We start from the raw sequence: 25,497 nt of genomic DNA, 5'->3' as shown, positions 1-25,497 counted from the left end.
CCGGATTTTGAGGAAATGATTTCCAGTGGAAATGAAGTGGCTCATAATGAAAGCACTACAGGAAAGCTTTTCTTCAGAAGCTTTATTTGGATCTCCCAAGGCTGAGATTTCAGGAACGATGAGCCGTGCTCTGCCATGAGCACTGGTTTTCTTCCTTCTTCTGCTGTGTTTCCTACTCATGGCCCCAATGAACTGCTTTTGACAAGTTGATCTTGTGACTCAGGCATGAAATATGTACTCTAGAAGGATAACATTTATTAATCGATTGGAACATTTTGATTTTCGGGGCAGGGTTTAAAATGTTTTCATTTATTTCCCTCAAATACAATAATATAATACATATTATAGTAATATTTTATAGTAGTATTTTTGCAACTTTATCATAATATGTAACTGCACCAATATTAATTTCAGTCTCCATTTTCTCATCTTGTTGCTTTATAGTAACTTTGATGTTGAATCATAATTCGTTCAAATTATAACATTTTCTATCGTGTAACATTTAGGAGAAATGAAAACAGATTGGAATTACAACATAAAAGGCTAAGAGGAAGCAAGGGAAAGAGCAGAAAAACAAACGAAAGAGTAACGTCTTGGTAAAATTGCATTAGCCAGGGCTTGGCCATGGAGACAATGTCAGTGTCCACGATAAGAGCAAAACTGTATAAACTTCCCCACATATTTTTTATAAATTCTGGTTCATTCATGAAATTTCGTGAGCGAACTTTTAGAACCAGCTAGTTTCATGGGGCGGACTCTCTATCAGCGCTGCTATCCTGTAGGCACTATCTGATCGTGTTGATATTTTGTTTGTGATCTAACAAATAAAATTTGCTTGAAGATCAGAGTGTGGAGCTAGCCACACTAGTTAGCCATAGAGGCCAGGCCGTAGTGGTATACACCTTTAATCCCAGTACTTGAGAATCACATGCCTTTAATCCCAACACTAGGAAGGTGGAGACAGAAAGGGATATGACTGAGCAGAGAGTAGAATATAAGGCAGGAGGAGACATGAGCTCAAGGCATTCAATTTGAGGATTACTAGAGACAAGATCTTGCCTTCTTTGGTCTGGGATTAGGTCGAGGTAAAATTCTCTCTAGTGGCTGAATCCTTTACTTCTCTGATCTTTTAGCATTTACCACAATATCTGATTCTGGGTTTATATTTAATAAGAATAATAAGAAAGTGTTTGCATCTGATTCCAGGTGACAATTCACTGAACACTTATTTTCGTTATTAAAGTCACTTTCCATCGGATCCTTTGAGCCTGCATCATTGCAGCTCAGAGTGGGGGCACAGCAGGTGTCCCAGAGATATCAAGGTACTTACCCCAGGCTTGTTGGAGTAGACTTGCTTCCACCAAAAGACAAAACTGTACGCAGCTAGCAAAAATTCCATCACAGTGAAGATGAGCATCAACACCAGCCCGCTCTGAAAAGCAGCACAAGCCTGGGTGGGACCCCACACAAAGCCTTTGGGCCCTACTGAGAGGGGGTGGGGTGGGACAGGGCGGGGCATTGAAGCACTCAGCAATGGAGACAAGAAGGAGCAGAGACAATGGCTCAATCCTCTTCTCTTCTTAGTGATCAGAAAGAGATGAGAAGGAAGAGTGACTGGCCATCGGCTCTGCTGGTCTTCACCATCTTGTTTGTCCTTGGTACTTTTCACTCAGCCTGTTTTCAGGTGCGCATTCAGATTTACTTGCCCTGTAGGGTCTTCCCTGGGTTCCTTCAGCGTGCAATTTCACGGCTCCGATTCTGGAAATTCCTCAGATAATTGTTTCTTCATAGTGTCTGTCCCCCACACTTTTCTATGAGAGCTTACTCCATGTTTCCTTGTCACCTCAGAGTCTGTCACTCCCATCTCTCAAATTTGATATGATTTCATGAGGTATTTCCTCAGGTGCATCAAATCTGCCTTCACTGACCTCAGCTTTGAATCTCTAAGATTTTGTCGTTTCTCGTCCTGGTTTCTGTTTATCAGCTCCCCCTGTCCTTTTTATCACACTGTCCTTGTCTCAGGTTTGGTTTTGTCCTACTCAGGGCTTCTGTCACAGTTATAAAACACCATGACCAAAAGCGCCTTAGAGAGAAAATGGTTAATTTCAGCTTACACTTCCAGGTAGTCACTGAAGGAAGTCAAGGCAGGAACTCAGGGAAGGAACCTGGAGGCAGGAGCTGAAGCAGAGGCCACGGAAGGACATTGCTTATTGGCTTGTTCAGCCTGCTTTCATACAGCACTCAACAGGACTGAGTGTTTCCCTCACATTTCTCTTGTTTATCATTATACAGTTTAAGTGCATATGTGATAGTGACAGTACGAGTGTGTGTCTTCAATATATAAGATTCTTATAAGTGGGGATTATTGCTATGTCCCTAGACAGCTTCTTTACGTCTGATTTTGCAAGGACCTGAGGAGTATCAGGGATACAGCAGCAGTTTTAAAATCCCTTTATTAGAAGCCTCCACCCCTGCCCTGCCTGGTGTCTGTGAACTGTGGGTTTAGTTAGCCATCTGCATGGGGTTGAGTGAGCTGAGGGCAGGGATGCGTGAAACTTCCGGGGGCATTGAGTACCATTTCCTTGTCTGATGTCACAAGTCAAATGACTTTCAATCTCTATTTCTACTACATTTGTAGGGCTCTTGGTGTGTGCAGACAAGTCTGACAACCCCAAACCCTACCTGGGCACTAACAGTCCTCGTCTCTAGCTCCTGTTTCTGTGCAGACTCCCCCAGTTTTCTGCTTTGATGATTTGACTTTAGAATCCTAATTAGCTTCTGCAACCTACATCATCTTTATTTCTTCCTTCCTTCAGCTCGTTTTTATTTTCTTCCAGTTTTAAGTACACACACACACACACACACACACACTGTTACTTCTGTTCGGGTTAATGCTGTTTTTATTAAATATTAGTATCCTTTTGAAGTTGGTTTACTCTGCCATGCTGCATCTTTTCTGATGCTACGGAAGTTCTTTTCGGCTTTCCTTATATGAGAGTAGGAAATAACCTGTTGTACTAAAATTAATCTTAATTAAAGCAACCCCCCAGGATCACAATGAGAGGACCCTTCTCTCACTGCTTTACCCGGTTTGTCTTGCAGTGTGACCTCCTGGGCTTTCTCATGCTCACTTCTAACCAAATAAGTCTCTGCTCTTTCACTTCCTCAAGGTGCCAGGTCAACACTTTTGATCTACTCACATGGCCAGGCTCAGAGGGATGTGAGTCCAAAAACTTCCACACATTCTCCAAGACTCCTAAGTCAGACGGACACAAGGGAATGAAAGATATTGGCTTGGTCACTCATTGCTCCCGCTTGGAGAAGTCATGAAGGAGCAATCTTCATTTTTAAAAGACTCCTTATTATGGTTTAGATACTATTACCCTACATTTAGAAAATGGACTCAGCCAGGCTTGTCACTATCAGTAGGTGATCAAATTTGGGTGAAAGGTGACAAGAAAATTCTGCCCGGGAACACTGATGGTTTTCACAGGAGTCATGTCTACGGGTCAACTGCCTCCTACCCCTTTCCTCTTTGCCAGTCCTGAGCAGATGTGCACTTGAGGAAATTAAGCATGTTACCTGCTGCAAGTCTCAGAATACAAGTGACTAAAAGGCAAGCATCTCTAATGGGTGGGGCTTTCCAGCTCCAGGCAACAACCACAAAGGGCTTCCCAACTTCAGGTTCAACACGCATAACAAAGCCTAGCATTGCCTATTGTGATTTAAAGCTCTCCATTGTATTTTCTTCAACTCTCCGCCTTCTTCCCCTCTTTCCCTCTTCCCCCCATGCTTCCTACATCCCCAACACAATCTGCTAACTTTCTGTCATACTCATTTTTTTTTCCCCTGTCTGCCCCGAACAGTCAGACCAACAAAACCAGAGATTGCTGAAAAAGCAGAAATTACTCAAAGGTGAGAGACTGGGGGTTTCCATGCCAAGACATTTGGCCTGGAATCGCTTACCATGGCACTGACATAAGCAAGGAGACAGTTCTTGTCTTCATTCATCCAATAGTGGGATTCCGAATAAAGAAATAAGCCCAGAAATCTCTTCTCTGAACTGCAGCGTGGAGAGGCAGTCCCCAGGGCTATGAGGTTATGGGTGAGGAGGAAGAGGCCAATGGCAGCAACAACAGAGCTTGCTGCATTGGAGGCCAGGCTGCTCAGTGCCTGGAAGAGAGATTCTGTGTTGGATTCTCATCGCCAGCTTAGGTCAGGGTGCTCTGTTCCCTCTGCCTATTACACTGCAGTGGTCCTTCCCAGAGTTGTTTCTAATAGAATCTGTGGCCTCTCATCAGGGAGACTATGGCTAATTTGTCTTTGTATTGCTCAGCACTCTGCAGTTTTTCACGAGACAGAAAATGTGTCTTCAATGGGATAATGTGAGCAGCTCCTCACAGTCTGGCTTCCTGACTCTCTATGACACTGAATGCTGAGCTGGGACTCCTCAGCCTGCTGCTAGGATCTCCACTGACTTGTCCAATGCTCTTAGAACTTTCCTTTGAAGACCTCCTAAAATATGGCCTTTGGCATCCTCTGGAGAACCCAGACTATACTTTTACCTCACATCTTGAAGCGGCTTTAGAGAATAGTGAAAGCAAACTGAAGAGCTTGGATATCCTAAAGCAGTGGCTCTCCACCTTTGTAATCCTGAGACCCTTTAATAAATACAGTCGCTACGAGGTGATCAGGCCTACGGGAAGAGAATGTACTTTCATCTGACAATCAGCTAACAAATGTGCACTTCTTTTTTCTGCCCAAGAAAGGGCAAGAAGTATTGGTGTGTGGGCTTAGTCCCTGTGGTGCTAGCTATGCCCACCCACAGACAACACAAGGAGCAGGCAGTAGCCTTGAAAACACAGTAAGAGGAAGCAGTAACACTGCTGCTCTTCCGGCCACATGCCCACCCAGGTGGGAAAGGCACACCCTGACTCCAGAAGCCACAGGGTCCGGCCAGCTATGGCTGAGAACACAAAGGTGACTTAGGTGCTGGCACCTGCTCCTGATGGCTGAAGCCGCAGTATAAACCCAGGGGTTATGGGGTGATTGGAGAGTTCCCAGCACTGGGTAGGGTCATAATTCTGGGCTTGGAATCAGGAAATGACTCCCATTTCAACTGTTACTAATCTCTCTGGATGTGTGACCAGGCAAGTCCCTTTCGACTCTGGATTTCAGTTTTCCTCCCATCATATGTGGAAAATGAACATGTTCACTCAGAAGTGACGTCCCAAGTGTGTCAGTGGGCCAGATGAAGAATATACACTCCCTAACCTGTTCTGAACTTTGTTTCCCCAAACTGTGCATTGGAGAGCTGGAACTGCAACAATTAACTATGCGGTTTCAACTATTACAACCAACTAGAGATTGATGGTCTTTATACTTACAAAGGGTTTGATTGGGATTTTCCCGGAGATTATCGCGAGAGATCCAACAAAAGCAAACTGTTCAGAAAGAGAGAAAGGAAAGAGTTGGCCTAAGCTGCTTTCAAATCACTCGCAAAAAGCAATGAGAAACTTCTAGGGGGACAACCCTGCAGGAATGATGTGTCCATATTACTAGGGAAGCTTCATATCTTCATCTCAGGAAAGTTGCGTTTATGTTATTGGGAAACAGCAGTTGCTGCAGGCAAGATACAACCAACACCTGGCAGATACTACTAATATTGAAAGGGGGGACTGAGACAATATGAAGACAAGAAGGACAGCAGAAACACCTAGGAATGAGCCTCTCATGTAACAAGGGACAGAGAAATATGGAGTTGAAGCTGTTGGTGTAGATGGAATGAGTTCAGCAAATCAGGAAGACAAGATACGACATGAAGCCTTGCTTGTGGCCCCTGAGAAGGCAGTACTTGATCATAGTGGTACTAGGAGCCCAGCAAGCAAAGGTGGGTGGTCTGGGAAGCTGGAACACTGATTATGCTTGTGGCATGAGTATTGTGTAGCCACAGAAAATGAGAATCAAAAATGAACTAGTAGTAGATTCCCTAATGAAATGTGGGGGCTGCCACCATGGTTACACAGTTAACCCCACAACAAATTGTGCTCTGGGGACAGAAACAGGCATTCTTGCACACTGTGTAGTTGTTCTCATGCAGGGCCCATGGTCACTAAAACCCCTTTGTAGAATTCATCTTCCAAGAATGTTCCCCTTTCCCTCAGTTTTACAAGATTCTCTATTGAAGAGAAATGATCATTGGTAGGAGGTATACATCGGGTTTAGCTACCCTGAAATAAGATCCAGTAGGATCCTTGCCCGTGAGCCATTATCTGACAAGAAGCCCAAGAAGTCTGCAGATGTTCAGGGTTACTGCAAGCATAAGAATGCCTCTGTTTCCCATGAACAATTCTGTCATTACTGAGATAAATGTCTGCCAACTGTGGTGTCTGATAGAGGTTCCAGGTCAGTATTTCTCACTCTACCTGAGAAGTTGATTACTTTTCTACTGGCTAGAAACCAACAGCCGCTTCAAAACCTCAGAGAGGGATGTCAATAATATCCCCCTTGTCTAAGAGGATGTGGTGTCTGGTAAGAAATGTGCTGATACACCCAGTGCGTTGTCTTCTCCCCCTGCCTCCTGTTCTAACGAGACCACTCAGGAAGTGCTGACTTTTGAATGGGAGAGACAGGGCATGAGATAATGACAGGAGTGTTAAGATGGCCTCCTCCTGCCTCCGTTCCTCTCGAAGAGGAAGCTAGTTTATCACTAGTGCCTGGTGTATAGTTAAGAAGTATAAACACCTTTGGAGATCATACTTTACTCACACACAGGGATCCAACAAATGGGTACCCGAACAACGAAGTGGTGAAGGCTGCTGGGTTGATGTAGGAAGAGTAGGAAGCTGACACAAAAATGCCCCCAAAGCTTGCAATCGTCAGGGCACACAGTATCTGGATGGTCTGCAGCAGACAAGACAGGGGTTTCTAGAACATTCTTTAAGTAGATGCAAAGGATTATTTGAATACAAACTGACTTATCAGGAGTGTAAAATATGTTATGATTTTCTGTATTAAAAGGGGGAATACTCAAGGAACAAATAAGTCTGCTCTAAGAGAAAAATCCAAAATTTACTTGTTTTAATTTTTGGAAGGCTTATTGAACTCAGGAAGTGATTGTGCAAAAGTCATATTACTTAAAAATTTACTGCAAAAACCATTTCATTTTTTTGTAAAGTCACTGGGAGAAGTTGTATGGACTAGAGTCCAGCCAGGTGAATGCAGAGAAGTGTCAATGTAGGCCTCAGCTTCAACTGAGCTGTTGAGAATAATATTTCTGGTGCTGTCACTTGTCCTTTTTTATCTGTCATTTGAATTTAAAAATCATGTGATTGTCACAGCACCAGGTGTCAGGCTAGTTTGCATGTTTAAGGTGCCCGCATTCTCAGCAGTATTCGTGACATCTGTGTTACTGACGAGGAACATGAGGGAGTTAAGTTGTACAAACTTGCACAAATGTCAAAAGACCAGGAACCTTGTTTGGCCTTTCCAGTTTGAATGAGAATCTGTCCTTCTATTCACTGGTGCATATGTATTGTAATTCACACCCAGATAATGTAACCTAAAAGAAAGAGATGTCATCTATTACCACAATTCATCATTGACTACCCATGTACCAAGAGGCAGGCATGAAGTAAATGACAGCCACTCTGGCAGACCCTTACATCTTACATGCGCCTTGTAAAGACAAGTTTCATGGCAAGTGGGGTGGAGCATGTTATCAAGGATGGGGCCCATCAGGGATAGAGATTTGTGATTAAATAGATGGGAGACACTGGAATGTAACAGAAGATCCGAGAGAGAGAACACGCATGGTTATAGCCACCTAATATTTGTCAAAGGTGTTGTCTTCAACAAATGTCACTGGGGAAACTGGAAACCCACATGTCAGAGAATGAAGCTACATCCCCATCTCTCACTTGCACAAAAATAATTCAGAATAGAGCAAGTATGTCAGGGTAAGAACTGAAGCCCAGAAGCTGTTAGAGTCAAACATCAGGAACACACTTCAAGATGAAAGGGTTTTATGAGAAGAAGCCCAATAATTCAGTAACAATGGGAATAATTGAAAAGATCGCACGGAATGACAAAACTCTGCCTAGCAGTGGAAGCAAGCATGAGAGTGAAGGGAGAGTCTGAAAATGGAAGGAAGCCACTGATGACATATATCCTATGTAAAGCCCCCAAGTTAACCACTAAGAAAAACAAGGCAACCAATTAATAGGCTTGTGAACCAAATACATAATTCTCAAAAGAAGGAATAAAGGCAGACTACAAATATTTAGAGGAAACACAGCATCCTAATGACTGATTAGAGGGATGTAAATAAAAGCTGCTGTCAGATTCCCTCTCAATCCAGTCAGACCGGCTATCATCAAGAAAGCAAATGATCTAACGTCTGATGAGGACGTGAGGAAAGAGGAACAGCCAAACGCTGCTGGGAATGTAAACCAGTGTGGCCCCCGGGGAGATCAACATGGTGCTTCCTCAAACAGCTGAAACTAAATTAAAAGCAGCATATGATCCAGACCATGCCTCCTGGGTCTATCTCCAGGGGAGTCAAAGTCAACATACCACAGAGAGGCCTGCACATCCAAGCTCACTGTTACACAATAGCCAAGGCATGGGCCGAGTTAGATGTCCTTCAGCAGAAAAACACAGCGTGGTCTTTATACACAATGCAATTTTATTCATCCATGAAGGAGAGTAAAATAATGTCCTTTATTGTGAAATGGGTGGAATGAAGGATCATCATACTAAATAAAATAAGACAAGCTCAGAAAACAAATACTGTGTTTTCTCTACTATGAAAAATATACATTTAAATATATACATATATACATAAACATGAGAATAGAAGAGGCACTACTAGGGGAGGGGAAGTGGTCAAAGAGATGGAAGATAAAACAATTAGAGGGAGAAGACAAATGCCATGCTCTCTTGATGTGGGATTTCCCTCTGTATGCTGTGATTACCGTTAATGAATAAAGAAACTGCTTTGGACCTATAGCAGGGCGGAACTTAGCTGCACGAAAGGCAAACGAGAAGAAACTAATTTCTTAATTATGCAGTGTTCTGGTGAAAAAGGCACAAGTAGTTTTAATTTTTAATTATTTAATTAAGTGGAAACCCTAGGAGAGTACAATTTCTAAAACAGTTGAATTTCACAGTCTGGTTAGCTCAGACCCACTATAGCTCCATAGTCTGGACACAGTCTTTGTGTTCTCCTTCTAACAAGATGAACTTACCCCAAGAACTGTGGCTTCCTTAGGCACAGCAACCAGCAGGTCATCTTTCTGGTCCATGTGTCCAGCTTCCTTTCTTTTGTGAATAACGATGTCCATTGGAAGGCAGGTCCCCAAACGCTCTTGATGCCAAGCTGCAGAAGCGTGATGCTGACGATGCTAGAAGAGGCACTGAACTCATCAGTTCCTAGGGCTTGACTGACAGACACACACAGGCACCAGAGACTGTAGGGAGTGAAGGATGGTTTCTCTTTCTATGAGAAGTGGGTACATCCAGGGTGTGATGACCAGAGCCTGGCTTGTTTTCTACAAACAAAACTGGAACCGAGTTTCAGGGGGAGCTTAGGAGAGTTAGCTTGCTTGCTGCACTTCATTCATGATAAAAAAGAAACATGCTATTGGGGAAAATTGCAAACATCTCCAGGCATCCCACAATTTGGAGGTTAGTAATCCAAGCATAATTTACTCTGCAGTCCTGAGTGGACTCGCCTCACGCCCATCCCACAAAGCCTTTGCTTTCAGCTCCCTTTCTCTACCTTGTGTGCCCCTGCTTCCCCAGTAGTGCCCCCTACCACATTGACCCTCACTCTGAAGCTGTTTATGCTGTCTAACCCCTCACTATTCATTTTCTCTCCATTAAATTATCGGGGAGTACTTTTCTGTCTACAAAAAGAACACACCTAATCCAGAATGTGCACCACTTTTTAAAAAACTCACGTTAAATTCCAGGCACTTGAACACCAAAGGTCTTAATCCTTCTAAGGGTCTCACATTCTAGATGTTAACTACATTTCATATATTAGTAACTCAGAACTAATAAGTTGAAGGTCACAAAAAGCACTTACCTGCTGCATCGCATGTGTTTAATAATACACTGTAGCAAATATAATTATCCTTAGTTTGTTGTTTGCCTAACTTGTGTGTACCTGGGCTGTATCTACTGGGCTCAGGAGCTATAAATATTTTCCTCTGTGTGACAATAATTTCCTCTATGTGATATTTTCACCTTGCATCTTCTTCATTCCCAATATCAACAGTTCCACTCCAGAAGAAAACAGTGCTCCACCAGATCAACAGTACCAAAATGAACCCCAGAATCTTGTTTCTGCTGGGGGAGACAGGGACAGCACTGCTGTGGATGTCAATGCTGTTTGTACCTGGAGCACCGGCTGTCACTCACGAGTTCACAGTCCGCCCCTAGGCATGGCTGTGATCCTTGGGGACGTGTGTTAAAAGTGTTTCTTTCCAGAACTGCTCCCATATTGGGAAACCTGGATTTTGACTTGACTCTTGTTGTTAAATACATCAACGCAATCCCTTCCAGTCAACCTTAATAACCAATCTCCCTGGTTCTGATTTCTTTCCTGGGTTTTCCAGGTTTCATATTCAAGAACTCTATCTTATCCATTCTAAGTGCTGTGTTAGGAACTATAAGCCTGGTTGATTCTCTCTAGCCTGTCAATGTTGTGCCTTTATTTTCTGTTATTTTAAAATTGATCGATTTGTTTTTCTTATGAACATGAAAATAAAGTTTGCACCAGGTGGTGACGGCACATGCCTTTAATCCCAGAACTCTGGAGGCAGAGGCAGGTGGATCTCTCTAAGTTGGAGGTCAGCCTGGTCAACAAGAGCGAGTTCCAGGAGAGGCTCCAAACCTACAGAGAAACTTTGTCTCAAAACAAACAAACAAATAAACAAATAAGTAAGTAAGTAAATTAAAAAAAAAAACCCGTGTGTACGAATCTGGATGTTCCTGACTCCTCGCGAGTGAATCTGAAATCCCCCGTTCACAGTTTATGTTCTTCCTTCCTCACTTCTCCCTCCTCGTTATTTGTGATTTTACCCAAATTATAACACTGTACAAACGGTCGTTCCGTGCATTCAGAGCTTCTTTCTACTTATTTGTCAGTAGACATTTTGACTAATTAGTTTAAGAGCCTTAAGTATAAAAGCCAAATGCGAGATTCTGACATATGCCACGACATAGATGAACCTCAAAAACAAAACCAGTGAAGTCAGTCAGGTAGAGAATGTCGGATGCTGTGCGGTTCAACTTACAAGGTTCCCTGACTGCTCAGCTTTGTGGAGAGTGGAGTGGCAGCTGCCAAGGGCTCGGAAGGGCTGAGGAGTAGCTGTTTAGTGGCTTTGGTTCCACTTTGTAAAGATGACCAAGTTCTGAAGTTGGATGGTGGTGAGGGTGTCACAACACGAATGGCTTTGATGCCCCTGAACTGCACACGTCTGTGGTAAGAATGCTACGATTATGTAAGCAGAGTTTAACTCTGAAAATCCCAAATGAATGAATATCTAGATTCATTAAACCCAGCACATGTTCTTGAACATTTTGGTTGTTTCTTTTTTTTTTTTACTGCCATGATCAATGCTGTAAGAAACATCTGTGTACTTTGAAATATTGTACGATTTATGTTTATTTTATCTACTAAATCATATTCTTATGATAGCATGTAGAGGTGTGTGTGTGTGTGTGTGTGTGTGTGTGTGTGTTTTAAAGAATTTAAGCTATTGCATTTAAATTTGGATATGTAAAGTTATTTTAGGAACAACTCTACATAATGCAAGGGTTTTTACTTTTGAGTTTTTTATGTCTGCTGCCTGACATCATTTGTTCCAAATCCAATAACGGAGAGGATGCTTTGTCCTCCAGACTTCATTATAACGAGGTGAAGTGGAAGTAGACCAGAGCTTTTGAAAAAGGTTCAAAACTAATCCTACTATTCAGGCAAGCAGCTCTGCACAATACTTTTCTGTGTTACAATATTAGATTATAATTATAGTTTCTAAATTGAACATTTGCTTTATCCCAATCTTCACTGAGAACAAGTTTTGTAAGAACGGATGATAACAGTGGGAAACTGTGGAAGGACATCCCTTCACATCTCAAGTGAAATCTAAGGGTAGTGTGCTTTTTCACAAGTAAGTAAACAGAGGCCCCAAAAGAGCATCAGAGTTACCAGTTCATGCAGGTGATTAACAGAAAGGACAGGATGCAAATCTAGTTCCCTGTCTCTCTCAAGCACAATCTCCCCCAGGAGTTCTAAGCCAACCGAAAGCGCTTACCTATCCGCACAGCCCTGTCTGTGTTCCTATGCCTGCTCACTCAGGTTCAGGGAACTACCTTCCACCAGCTGTTTCCTCCAGAAGTTTCACTGTCTGCTTTCGACACTCAGGCAGTCTGTGATTTCCCCGGAAGGTATTCATGATTACTCAAGATGTGAAGCTGTGGTAATTACAAGCAGTTGGCAAATGAAAAACTGTTCTGCTTCCCCTTTCTGAATTTTGAGGTTTGGGAAAAAAAAAAAAAAACACAAAATAAAAGTTTCTCAAGAAACAAAGAACTGTGGTCCCATTGGAACTAATTCCCTGCATTTCTATGTGGGGTGAAGCAAGCACATTGGTTGCATTAAATCTGTCTTTCTATCTGCTGAATGAGGCATGGATGTTAATAATTTGATCCTCTGGCTGTTGCAGAAGAAAGGAGGGGAAAAGTTTATAAAAGAGAATTATTTCTAATGACAACAGTACAGAAGGACTTGAGATAATTTCAAATTTTTCTTTGTGCAATCTTTCTAGACATTGAAGAAAGAAATTGAAGAAGATACCAGAAGATGGAAAGATCTCCCACGCTCGCAGATCAATAGGATTAATATTGTGAAAAAGGCCATCCTACTAAAGGCAGTCTACTGATTCAGTTCAATCCCCATCAAAATTCCAGCACAATTCTTCATGTAGAAATACAAGACAACCCAGGGTAACTAATAAAATCCTGAATTTCAAAAAAAAAAATAAAACTGCTGGGGGCATCACCGTTGCAAATTTCCATTTGTATTACGGAGCTATAGTAATAAAAATAGCATGGTATTGGCATGAAAACAGACATCTCAATCTATAATAGAATTGAAGACCTAGACTAACTCCACACAAGTACGGACACCCGAGTTTTGACAAAGAAGCAAGCAAACAAACAAACAAAAATCTACAATGGAAAAAAGACAGTGCCTTCAATAAATGGCGATGACCACACTGGAGGCTTCATGTGGAAGAATGGAAAGAGATCCATAGATCTCTGACCCTGCACCAAAGTCAGCTCCAAATGGATCGAGAGTTTGTTGTTCCAGAAGGGCAAGTGACTCATGGGGCTAAGAATGCTTCAGTGACACAGTCAGGGGTTTTCCAGTTCCCTCCCCAAGCTAAGTTCAAGGTTTGAAATGTCCTCCTTGGGAGAGTTTGCCAGCAGTCCTTTCTCAGGGTCTCTGTAAGCTGAAAGAGCCTATGGAGACTCCGTTGCTGTTCCTATTGGGGTTGCCTTTCCAGCTTCTGACTTTGAACAAACTTTTTTTTTTCAAGACAGGGTTTCTTTGTAGCTTTGAAGCCTGTCCTGCAACTAGTTCTTGTAGACCAGGCTGGCCTCAGACTCACAGAGATCCAACTGCCTCTGCCTCCTGAGTGCTAGGATTAAAGGTGTGCACCACCACTGCCCAGAGAACAAACATTTTTGAGGGCAAAATGCTTCATAGAGCTTTTGGAAATGGAGATAATTGCCAGCTAGTTGGAAACCACTCTTCAGAAGTAAATCTCAAAAACTGCTCACAAAAGAAATACTGGTTTCTTCCAGTGGAGTCTCAGGCACATTTTTAAACCTTCTTGTCTTTTGCTTATCCATTTTGGTTTCTGATCTTGTGTTTTTATGGGGTGTGTGTGTGTGTGTGTGTGTGTGTGTCTATGCATGTGTATGTGTTTCCTGTGATTTTCTTTTATTTTCTCTGTTTTTTTGTTTTCTTTATTTTATTCTTTTTTTATTGACCTGTTTGTTTCCTAAAGAGAGAAAGAAGACATGGAGTTGGGTGGGTAGGGAGGTGGGGAATATCTGGAGAAGAAATAGTGATCAGAAAATACTGTAGGAAAGCAAAATTTTATTTTCAATAAAAATATTTTTAATAAAAAGGAAATCCCCCCATAAGTTAAAAATGGAAACAAATACAGAAAACCAAACCTCATGCATTGCATTAGTCTAAAAGAAGACCACCGATAAAATGGCAGAAGGAAGCAGAAGAGGAATACTGCAGAGATGATAAGAAAGATGGAGATACCAACGTCATGATGGATGTTCATAAACTACTAGTATACTTGAAGCTACAACCATTGTGGACATAAATTATCATGTCCCTAAGAAGTTCTGAGAAGATAAAACCACCAGTGGCCAGGCTTTATATGGGCCCTAAGCATGACTTTGCTGTAAACATAAGCACAAATTAATTTGGTTTGTTTGTTTTGTTTTGTTTTAATTCCATATGATAGCCCCCACCCTTTATCTGGAGTCTTGCTTTCTGTGATTTTATTACTCACAGTCCGAAGTGGTTTGAATTGTTTACAGATAATTGTAAAAACAAGTATTTGTCAGCTTAAAGTTTCCATTCTCTGAAGTATGGTGACATTGCACCATAAGTGAGGCAGACAGGCTAATCACAGTATATTATAATTATTTTATGTATATGTAGGTAAAATCTAAGGTATGTGAGTCTGAGCCATGCAGTTTGAGACATCCACTGCTGATCTTGACTTAAATCTTCTGAGAACCAGGTTGGGATGGGAATGGACACAGTGTTCCTTAAGCATCTAACAAGCCTACACTTATAGAATAGGGATTTTCTTTTTCCAATTTTTTTTATTAATCTATTTTCCACTCAGACAGAGGCAGCCACTCTCCTGGATTCCTTCCTCCCAATAAATCTCTTGAGTGAAGTTTGCTGTACTGACTTTCTTTTGCCAGAGAAGAGCAGAGATGTAACAGCTCTCCCCAGAGTGGAGCAGAACTGCTACATTTCCACTGGAAAACTCCCTTAGTAGAGCAGAGCTGGACCAACTTTCACTGGAGCAGAGCAGAGGTCTAACAGCTCTCTACAGAGGGAAGTGGGGCGAAGTCAGAGCAGAGCAGAGGTGAAACACTTTTCATGGGGGAAACTTTCCCAGGGAGTTGAGCACAGCTGTAACACTTCTCTGAAGCACAACAGAGCAGAACAGAGAGGTAACAACTCCACTGTGGAAACTCTCCCATGCTGGAGCAGAGTTGTTACACTTGGATTAGGGAAACCTCTCCCAGAGCAAGGACTGTTGACACTTTTCTGAGGAAACTATCCCTCATGGGAACAGAGCTGTAACACTTCTTCCAGAATAGCTTTTCCTTCCAAGCTGTAGGCATTCCTTAACTTCTGACTGCCAGGATATTGTTCCCTTCAGAGCTGTAACACTTAGAGGTATTCCTTGGTTTCCATCTACCAGGAAGTCTTTTTCCTTCAGGGATGTAACACTTAAAGTCATATATTGAAGAATATTGGATTTGTTGAGAAAAAGATAAATGAACACAAAGTTAGGTGGGAAGAGAGGTAGGGGTGGATCTGTGAAGAGTTGGAAGAAGGTGAATGTGATCAAACACATTGTGTGGAATTCTCAAAGAACTGAGAACATGTAGTAAAATAAAGAAGTGCCTGTAGTGATATTTTGTTTGTTTTAGTAAATAAAACTTGTCTGAAGACAACAATGCAGAACTAAGCTACTAGAAGCCAGGCAGCAGTGACACACACCTTTAATCCCAGGACTCAGGAGACAGAAGCAGATGGATCTCTGAGTTCAGGGTCACCCTGGGCTACACCAGATTGATCCAGTATCAAAAAGAAACAGAGCCAGGGGTGTTGACTCACACCTTTAATCCCAATACAAGGGAGTCGCATACCTTTAATCCCAGCACTGAAGAGATAGAGACAGGAAGAGATATGGCTGGGAAGAGAGAGGAATATAAGGTAGGAGGAGACAGAGCTCAGTGCAGTCTTAAGATGCAGTCTAAGGATGCAGTCAGAGGATACTGTCTGAGGAGGCAGTCTGAAGACAGGATTACCCCTTTGGTCCAAGCGTTGGTAGAGGCAAAAGGTCTTTCTAATGGCTGGTCACTCTTTTTCTCTGATATCTCATCCCTTAATATCCGATTGTGGGTTTTTATTAAGAACAATTAGAATTTGTGCAACATCTGGTGCCCAACTTTTGGGGCATGAATTCATTTTAAAAAAAAAAAGCCATTTGCCTGTGGCTTTGCAGCCACTGGTATAGGCATGAGTTACTCATGGCCAGAGTCACTGCCCTACTGGCTAGGTTTTCCATCTTTCCCTCCTGGTGGGCTTTCCTTGGACCCTGTTCTTGGGCTGCTACCAAACTAGGCAACTGCCTTGAAATCCCATCAGGCCTTTATTGTTCTGTGCAGCAGCAATAAGTCTCACATCTTCATTGTTATTGGTGGCAGATTTGGTGAGAAAATTGGGAATTTTAAAGCAATGAATTAGTTAAATGAGAGTTTTTCCCACATTAGAAAATGGAAGTCACAATTACTATATAGAAAAGTTAGTTCTCTGTTTGAGTACATGATACATGATTAAAATGTGGAACAATTAAATGAAAGAATAATCAACTGGGATTGATATATTGTTAATTATTATTTTGATAATTCTTGTCCTTTTGATAGTTTTTAGTTTATCTCTTAAAAAGTTGCTTGGTATGAATGTTAAGATACAGGCCTTAGAAAAACTTAATCAAACAGATCATAGAGATATTCAAATTCAGACAGAGGAACTTAATAGAGAACCAATTTCATCATTGCATCATAGGGTTAGAGATGAAGATTGTCAAACAACCAACCTTAATAGATCCAGTAACCTTACAGAAATTGCCAAATGATAGATATACCCAAGGCTCTGTAAGAACTGAATGGACTCCTGTGGTAATGTTAAATTTAAGGAGTTTGAAAGAAGTGATAGTTTCATATGGGATGCAGTCACTTTTTGTGAAGCAGATGTTAAACTCATGGTCAATTTGTAATAGAATTATTCCTAAAGACTGGAGAGATTTGGCTATGACAGTCTTGGAGCCTGATCCACAATTACAATGGAGGACCTGGTTGAAAGAAGAGGCTGAGACCACTGAACACATGAGTAGAGCTAGAGGCATGAAAATATTTCAAGATCAACTTCTTGGAGGAGATTATGCTAATATAGAAAGGGTATCCCTGTATCATAGCAACATATGGCTTTATGCCATTCAGCAGTTTTGAATGCTTGGGACAGAATTGAAGAAGTAGGAAAGAAGACTGAGTCATTTACTGATGTGTGATTTCCCTCTGTATGCTGTGAATATGTTTGATTACCATTGGTTAATAAAGAACCTGCTTTAGACTATGGCAGGGCAGATTAAAACCATGGTGAAAAACCAAACAAAGGTATATAAAGAGAGTAGGCCGAGTCAAAGAGATGCCATGTAGTTGCCAAAGGAGAAAGACACTCAGAACCTTTACTGGTAAGCCACAGCCTCATGGCAGTACACAGATTAATAGAAATGGGTTAATTTGAGACATAAGAATTAGTTAATAAGAAGCCTGAACTAACAAGTCAGATAGTATTGTAATTAATATGGTTTCTGTGTAATTATTCAGGTCTAGGTGGCCAGGAAACCAACCAACAGTCTCTGTTTATAATTTAATAAAGTCATACAGGTCTGAAAAGAAGCCTTAACTGATTTTTTTCAAATATTGATGTCAGCAGCAAATATAATGAACCAAATTCAGAATCTAGACAACTAATAATTGAATCTTTCTGACTTTAAAAAAAAAACAGCCAAAACAATCTTGTACAATAAAGGAACTTCTGGAGGTATCACAATCCCTGACTTCAAACTACAGAGCTACAGTACTGAAAACAGCCTGGTATTGGAAAAAAAAAAAAACAAAACAGACAGGAGGACCAATGGAACTGAATCGACGACCCAGATACCAACCCATATACCTATGAACACCTGATTTTTGACAAAGAAGCAAAAAATATAAAATGGATAAAAAAGCATATTCAACAAATGGTGCTGGCATAAATAGATATCAACATGCAGAATAATGAAAATAGATCCATATCTATCACCATTCACAAAATTCAAGTTCTAGTGGATCAAAGACCTCAACATAAAGCCAGCCACACTGAATCTCATAGAAGAGAAAATGGGAAGTACCCTTGACCACACTGGCACAGAAGACTACTTCCTAAACATTACCCCAATAACACAGACACTGAGAGAAACAATTAATAAATGGGAACTCCTAAAACTGAGAAGCTTCCGTAAAGCAAAGGACCTGGTCATTAAGACAAAATGGCAGCCTACAGAATGGGAAAAGATCTTCACCAACCCCACATCAGACAGAGGGCTGAGCTCCAAAATATAGAAGAACTCAAGAAGTTGGTCAACAAAAGAACAAATAATCTAATAAAAATGGAGTACAGACCTAAACAGAGAATTCTCAATAGAGGAATCTAAAATGGCTGAAAGACACTACAGGAAATGCTCAAAATCCATAGCCATCAGAGAAATGCAAATCAAAACAACTCAGAGATTTCATCTGACACCTGTAAGAGTGGCCAAGATAGAAAAATACTGATGACAACTTATATGAAGGATGTGAGGCAAAGAAAACACTCTTCCATTGCTGGTGGGAGTTCAAACTTGTTCAGCTGCTTTGGAAATCAGTATGACAATTTCTCAGAAAATTAGGAAACAATCGATCTCAAGACACAGCAATAAAGCTATTGGGTATATACCTAAAGGATGCTTAATCATACAAGGACATGTGATCAACTATATTCATAGCAGCATTATTTGTTATAGACAGAACCTAGAAACAATTTAAATGCCCCTCAACCAAGGTATGGATAAGGCAAATGTGATTCATTTACACAATGGAGTATTACACAGCAGAAAAAAATAATGACATCTTGAAATTTGCAAGCAAATGGATGGATCTAGAAAACATCAAATTGATGAGCTAACCCAGACCCAGAAAGACAAATAAAATATGTACTCACTCATATATGGCTTTTAGACATAAAACAAAGAAAAATCAGCCTACAATTCACAATCCCAGAGAACCTAGACAACAAAAAAGGTCCCTAAGAGAGACATACATGGAGCTAATCCACAAGGAAAGTAGAAAAAGACAAGATCTTCTGAGTAAATTGGAAGTGTGAGGATTATGTGAGGAGGTAGAAGGGGAGGAGGAAGAAAGGGAAAATAGCGGAGAAAAATATATAGCTCAATAATAACAAGTAAAAAAGAAAATGCTAATTCTCAGTAAAAAAGATAATTAAGCCTTTAAAGGCAAGAACAGTGCCTTTGGAGAACTGGATCCAAGATACAATCAATATTGAATCTCATGACCATGATGATACTTGAATAGGAGAGGTGATTTTCAGAGGTTTGAAGAAAAATAGGATAAATAAGGAAATGCAAGTTAGTAATTAGTCACCTATTCCAATTAAATTTGTAGTCATCTTCTGTATGTTTTTAAGGTCAAAAATATATGGTTTAGATATATGGGCTGTTTTCAAATACTTCAGAGATCTACATAATATGACATTTAAAATATCTTAATAATGTAGGTTCTTTTTTTATGACAATGAGACATATCTGATTTTGGCAGCACCAGTCTACTTCAGAGAAGTTAATAGCCATTGAAGAACCTCCACATGGAATGTCACTAGGCAAGAAAGTGTTTTTGCCTTGATTACTGTTGGTATGCTGTCCAAATTTGACAAGCAGGACACAAAAGAAAGTGACTACAAAACCTTGCCAGGTCAAGGTGGGACAGACCTTCAAAAATTCTGCTTCATAGAAAAGTCTGTTGAATATTCTAGGCTTGTAGGCCAAAGATGGATGGCCCAATGTTACAGAGGAACCTTGACCAGACAGACAGCTGTTTTTGTCATTACTTACATTTTTTGGAAGTCTCTTGTTTATACTTCCTGCTTACTCAGTTAATATTATTTTCTTCTCTGGTTCCTGATGGAGTTAAAGACTAGATTGTCATAGTTATTGTTTTCCTTGCTTACCAGACTCAGAAAAGAAATTTGTAAAAGAAATGCAAAGTATATAAGGTTGAGAGACATAAAAAGATTTTGAATTGGTAATGCAAGTTAAAATAGAAAGTGAATTAGATACAACACTTTAGACTCACCAAGATGAATAGATAATGGAGTCTTTCCTCTGAATTTGTAAAATACAAATGGACTAGACATTGTTGATGTATTTATTGCCTGTATATATTGTATATAGTTATTGTACTTATTGTATATAGTTTTTCTTATAATAGTTATAGCTTTCTGTTTTAAATTTTAGGCAAAAAAGGGAAAAAGTAGTGATATTTTCTTTTGTTTTTAACAAATAAAGCCTGAAGATCAGAGTGCAGAGCTAAGCCACTAGAGGCCAGGCAATAGTTGCACACACCTTTAATCCAGGATTTGGGAAACATAGGCAGACAGATCCCTGTTTGTTCAAAACCACCTGGGATACACAAAATTGATCCAGTCTGAAAGAGAAACAAAGCTTACACAAAAGTGAACCCATGTCTTGGGATCCCATGTCTTCAATTCCAGCACTAAGGAGATGGAGATAGGAGGGATATGGCTGGGTAGAGAGAGGAATTTATAGCGGGAAAAGACAGAAACCCATTGTAGTCAGAGGATGCCGTCTGAGATCAGGATTGCCCCTTTGGTCTGAGGATTTGGTAAAGGTAAAGATCTCTTTAGTGACTGGTTACACTGCTTCTCTGATCTCTTAGCTTTTAATCCCTAATATCTGACTCTGGGTTTTTATTATCAATACCTATGAGAATTCATGCTACAAGCTTCAGACTATATACCAACTCCAGACTAAAAGCTAGTCCTATGGATAACACAAATGGAGCTGTTTGAAACAAGAGTATTGATCAAAGTTTATTTCTAAGCTTCATCAGATTTGACAGGGTGCCATGAGATTGAAAGATAAAACAAATGTCACTGAGGTGCATTTTGCCATGTCATTGTCTTGAAAGGTAAATGTTGACCACACACATGAGTCAAGTTTAAAAACACAACTAACTCCCCACTTCTCTCTCACACACACACAAGCAAATGTTTTTAAAACTATGCCAGAAAGGGGCCGGAGGAGAGAGGTATCAACAGTTAAAAGACAGATTGCTGCAATTACAGAAGACCCAAGTTCAGTTCTCAGCACTCATATCACAACTGCCTGTAACTCTAGTTCCAGAGGGACTGACCCCTCCAGACTCCAAGGGCATTTGAACTCAATGTGCATATACTAACACACACATACACACACACCAATGATTAAAAATAATTAAATCTTTAAAACAGGAGTTAATTTTAAAACAATAAAAAGTTGAAACAAAATTGACAGGTTTCCATACTCATTTAAAAGATTTTGAAAACCCTAGACTAATAAATAAAATATATTAAAAAGTCGAGTTAGCCTGCTATGAATTTGCATTTCTCCCTTTGAATTTCCAAAATCCTTGTTATTTATATTAGAGTAACATGAACTCAAGATATCTGAAGAGACAACCTTATTCTCTCTGTAACTGTCCTTTCTGGATGCCCTTAGTGGAGAATTCCCCACTCTTGTTAAAATCTAAAGTAAGTTCTTTTTAACCAGAAAACTAGCATTCAATCTTATATAAGAATCAAAACCAGCTATTGCTTAAAGCCCTTCTTCTTTAGATTGAGTTTGCTGCAGACTGGATCCCTAGCATGGGGACTAAGGGAAAATGGATGCTCTTTACCTTCTCCACCTCGCCTTCCTAGTTTTCTGAGTTCTTTATAGAGTCAAGGACAGGCATGAGAAGAGAGAAGGGAGAGTCAATGTCTTTTCTAGCTGGCTCCTTCTGGCTGGGTGTCAACATTCTCCAGGCTGTTAAAGCATATGTGATGCCATTACTGAGGCTCTCTGCTAGGTTCTTGTTTCCTTTTCTTTTAATAGTGTTTTGAGAATTTCATACGTGAGTACTATGCTTACATTGCTTTTACCCCTCCAACTCTCCCTTTGCCCCTCCACTTCCTAGTCTCTTTTTAAATCATTAATATTGTATATACACAAACACATATGTACAAATATATGAAATACTTTGTACATATGTATATAAAATACACACAATGCAAGTATGTGTGTATGTAAATACAACCTGCCAAGTCCATTCAGTGTCACTCATATGTACATGTGATCACTTGAGACTGGATAGCCTATTAGTGGACTCATCCTTGCGGAAGACAAATACTCCTTTCAAAAACCATTAATTGCCCATAGCTCTGCATCTAGGGGTGGAGCCTTGTTAAGTTGCCCCATGGCGACTTATCAAATTGTGTTGTTATTGTGTGGATCTTCTGTAGGTGATCATATCGTTGGTCACATGAACTCTGTCCTACCCCTGGGTGTGAGTCGGAAAAATCTCCAACCTCCTCCTTCTCAACATATGCTTTCTCTGCCTTCATTTCCTCCTTAAATGGTCTAAGACTGCCCAGGTAAAGGATCTTTCACCCTCTGCATGGCCTACGTGCAGAAGTAAACATCCATTTAAATGCAATCTACTCTTCCTGCTTAGCACATAGTGTAATTATATATTTGCCACATTTCCCCCTTTTGTCTAAATAAAATGAAAGTTAAAAAATATACACAAAGGACAATTATCAGGTAACAATAACATTTACAATTTTCAGTCCACTTGTATTTGACAAATTTGGAGAAATTACTCTTTTATCTATCTTATCTTGATGAGTTCAAAGTTTTACACCTAAACCACTTTTTATTGTAACTTGCATTACTAACCCAACACTATCTTTTTAGACCTCAAAACATTTCCTTAAATAAACAATTTGAGGTTTTGTGTCTCTCAACTTTATACACTTTATACTTCTTTTATGAGTTTCATTTCTGAATTCGGTAACAAAGAAAATTGTAACTATAACTATTTCATCTTCTTCTCTATCACAGATTTGAAAAAAAAACATAATATTACCCGAATAAATAGGAAGTGCAGAACAAGCAACTTCTGAAACTATAGAAATGACAAAAAAAAACCAGCTAGCTGACTAAACAGCTCATCCAAGGTTCCTATGTAATGTTGGGATGCCCATCTTGGACTTAGAGGCCTAGAATATCTGACATACTTTTCTGATGAGCAATAATTTTGAACAAAGGTCCTACCTTGTCTTGGTAAAATTTGTCAGTTGCTTTCTTTTGTGTTCTGTTTTTGTTCAGTTTGTACAGCATACAGTCAGCAATTGAAGCAAGGGCAGTTTCTTATCCAAATGGCTAACTTTGCCACATTCAAAGCCTAGTTTGGTTTTGTGCAGGTTCCCCAGCTGTCAGTTCAGAGTCAGTGATTTCCCACTAGCTCAGATCAGCAGTTTCTGTGGGTTTTCCCATAGTGGTCTTGATCCCTTTTCTCATATTATTGTTCCTTCCTCTCTATGACTGGACTCTGGAAGTTTGGCCCAGTGCTGAGCTATGGGTCTCTGCACCTACTTCCATCTCCCCTTTTTCCCTTCAGAAAGAGATCCCTGAATCTACTTTAATCTTCTTTTTTTAAATTTTTTATTTATTATGCATACAATACTCTGTCTGCATGAATGCCTGGAGGTCAGAAGAAGAAGGCACCAGACTCATTACAGATGATTGTGAGCCACCATGTGGTTGCTGGGAATTGAAGTCAGGACCTTTGGAAGAGCAGGCAATGCTCTTAACCACTGAGCCATCTCTCCAACCCTCTACTCTAATCTTCATTCAGTCTTTTATTCCTAGCCCTTACCAATAATAACTTGTAACCAACCCCTCTAAAGGATGACAAACATCCATAATCTTCTGAATGACCAAAAACCACCCACCTCACCTCTTGGGAATGTGGGTGTCATGTTCTCTAAAATGCTTCCTGTTGTCTGGGGGCAACAGCATCTTTGGACCCTGAGGAAATTGGAATAATGGCCAAGTCCTAGGAGAGCTAGTTGTATTATTTTCTGTTTAGTCTCTGTGTGATGGGAAAATGTAGAGCTTACCTGAAGTCTTGACTGGACAGTCTGTGAGGCTGGACCATCTCGGTTAGCAGCTTTGAAGTTGTTTGTGTGTAGGATTTTGAGGAAACTGCAACAGAGGCATTCCAAGAGGCTATGTCACCTGGGCTCCTTGTCTTTATTGGTGTCTGCGTTTAAAGGGAACACATATATCTGTATTAACACAGTATAAAATGTGCAGTGTGTCACAAGTTAGCTAAAGATTTTTTTTTGTTTTATGGTTGAGTAGGTAAAAGACATCTTTCAACTTTAGAAGTCTGGTTGGATTGTATAACCAAACTGTAACATAAATCTCTACTCATCCATATGAACCGATGGCATGTAATAATAAGTCCTGAGGACTCTGTAGCCAATAAGATTTATCATGTCTCACCCAGTCTCAGAGCTGTTCCCATGTTGAGGGATCAGCTCATACATCATCTGTCTTGTAAACTGTTTTGACTTTTCCCCTCAAGTCTGTAGCCAAGATTCTCAGGAGCTCTTCCCCAGTCAAATCTGATCTTGATTAACTTTGAAGGAATCCAGAGCTTTTTGTTTCCTCTGGAAACAAAAGCATAACCTCTCTCCCAATGCAACACATTGCCCGACTTCTACTTTGAAACTAAGGCATTCCTAAAGTATATAGGCTGATTTAATTCACCAGTCCCTCCCACACTCCAATGTCTCTCAGCAGCTGCTGTTCTCTGTTCATTAGCATTAAAAAAATTCAAAGTCAACAAAGCACTATACATGATACATACACATGATAAAGATGGTCAATGTATTTCCCGTCTTTACATGACTCCTTAAAATATTACCTCACTCTCTCTTGAAAGACTTTATTATTTTTAAACTATTTATTTTTCTACAACTCTCTGTACCCATTTTCTTTTTTTTTCAGAATCTAAGCACATTTTAAAACATACTGTACCATTTTAGTGTGTGTTTGTGTGTGTGTCTAGACCTTGCGTTACTAGGCATCTGCAGCATTCTTTGGCAATGTGACACAAGTCTTAAACTGTCAAGTCAGCCACCACATGACTCAACTTAACACAAAGTGCTGGCACATGGTGCTGGTGGCTGACTCCAGCCTACAAGCAGCAGCTGGAAGCCACATTTCTGTAAGCTGTGACCCACTTGAGAGTATGTGGGACTAGGAAGCTGTGTCTGGGTCCTTGTTTGTGTGTTTGGAACTTTTAAAGATTTCTCAGGTCCTATGTGGAAATACTTGCCCCTGTGTTGGGCAATATATGTTATGAGTCTTTTTCTGTCCCATCAGCCAGCACACAAATAATGACACAGAGGCTTCTTATTAATTACAAAAACTCAGCCATATC

At 40.4% G+C, this 25,497-nt stretch overlaps 1 protein-coding gene and 1 long non-coding RNA gene across 7 annotated transcripts in view; one reads left to right on the top strand and one right to left on the bottom strand.

Moving 5' to 3' along the window:
* LOC148121409 (uncharacterized) overlaps positions 1 to 15,005 on the top strand; it is a 73,810-nt gene extending 58,805 nt beyond the window's left edge. The window contains exon 2 of the long non-coding RNA XR_015738374.1: positions 12,837 to 15,005. This is a non-coding gene — a long non-coding RNA (uncharacterized LOC148121409). The remainder of the gene's footprint in view (positions 1 to 12,836) is intronic.
* On the bottom strand, positions 68 to 24,300 carry Ms4a7 (membrane spanning 4-domains A7). 6 transcript variants are annotated; one of them, XM_085693642.2, is made up of 7 exons: positions 24,167 to 24,300; positions 9,249 to 9,404; positions 6,769 to 6,903; positions 5,388 to 5,444; positions 3,967 to 4,173; positions 1,331 to 1,432; positions 68 to 239 (listed from the first exon to the last, which is right to left on the bottom strand). In XM_085693642.2, exons 2-7 carry the CDS (start codon positions 9,342 to 9,344, stop codon positions 177 to 179), a joined length of 660 nt encoding a protein of 219 aa, XP_085549768.1. In that variant the 5' UTR covers positions 9,345 to 9,404; positions 24,167 to 24,300; the 3' UTR covers positions 68 to 176. The 6 variants fall into 6 exon arrangements, with proteins under 6 accessions (XP_085549768.1, XP_048298654.1, XP_085549766.1 ...); XM_048442697.3 differs by lacking the exon at positions 24,167 to 24,300 and adding an exon at positions 23,319 to 23,472; XM_085693640.2 differs by lacking the exon at positions 24,167 to 24,300 and adding an exon at positions 23,319 to 23,411 and having other exon boundaries at positions 9,249 to 9,470.
* Positions 24,301 to 25,497: the final 1,197 nt, after the last annotated feature.

Source organism: Myodes glareolus, chromosome 7 (assembly GCF_982192425.1).
Source record: "Myodes glareolus chromosome 7, mMyoGla1.1, whole genome shotgun sequence".
Classification (NCBI taxonomy): Eukaryota; Metazoa; Chordata; class Mammalia; order Rodentia; family Cricetidae; genus Myodes; species Myodes glareolus.
This window is presented reverse-complemented; position numbering and strand designations above follow the sequence as displayed.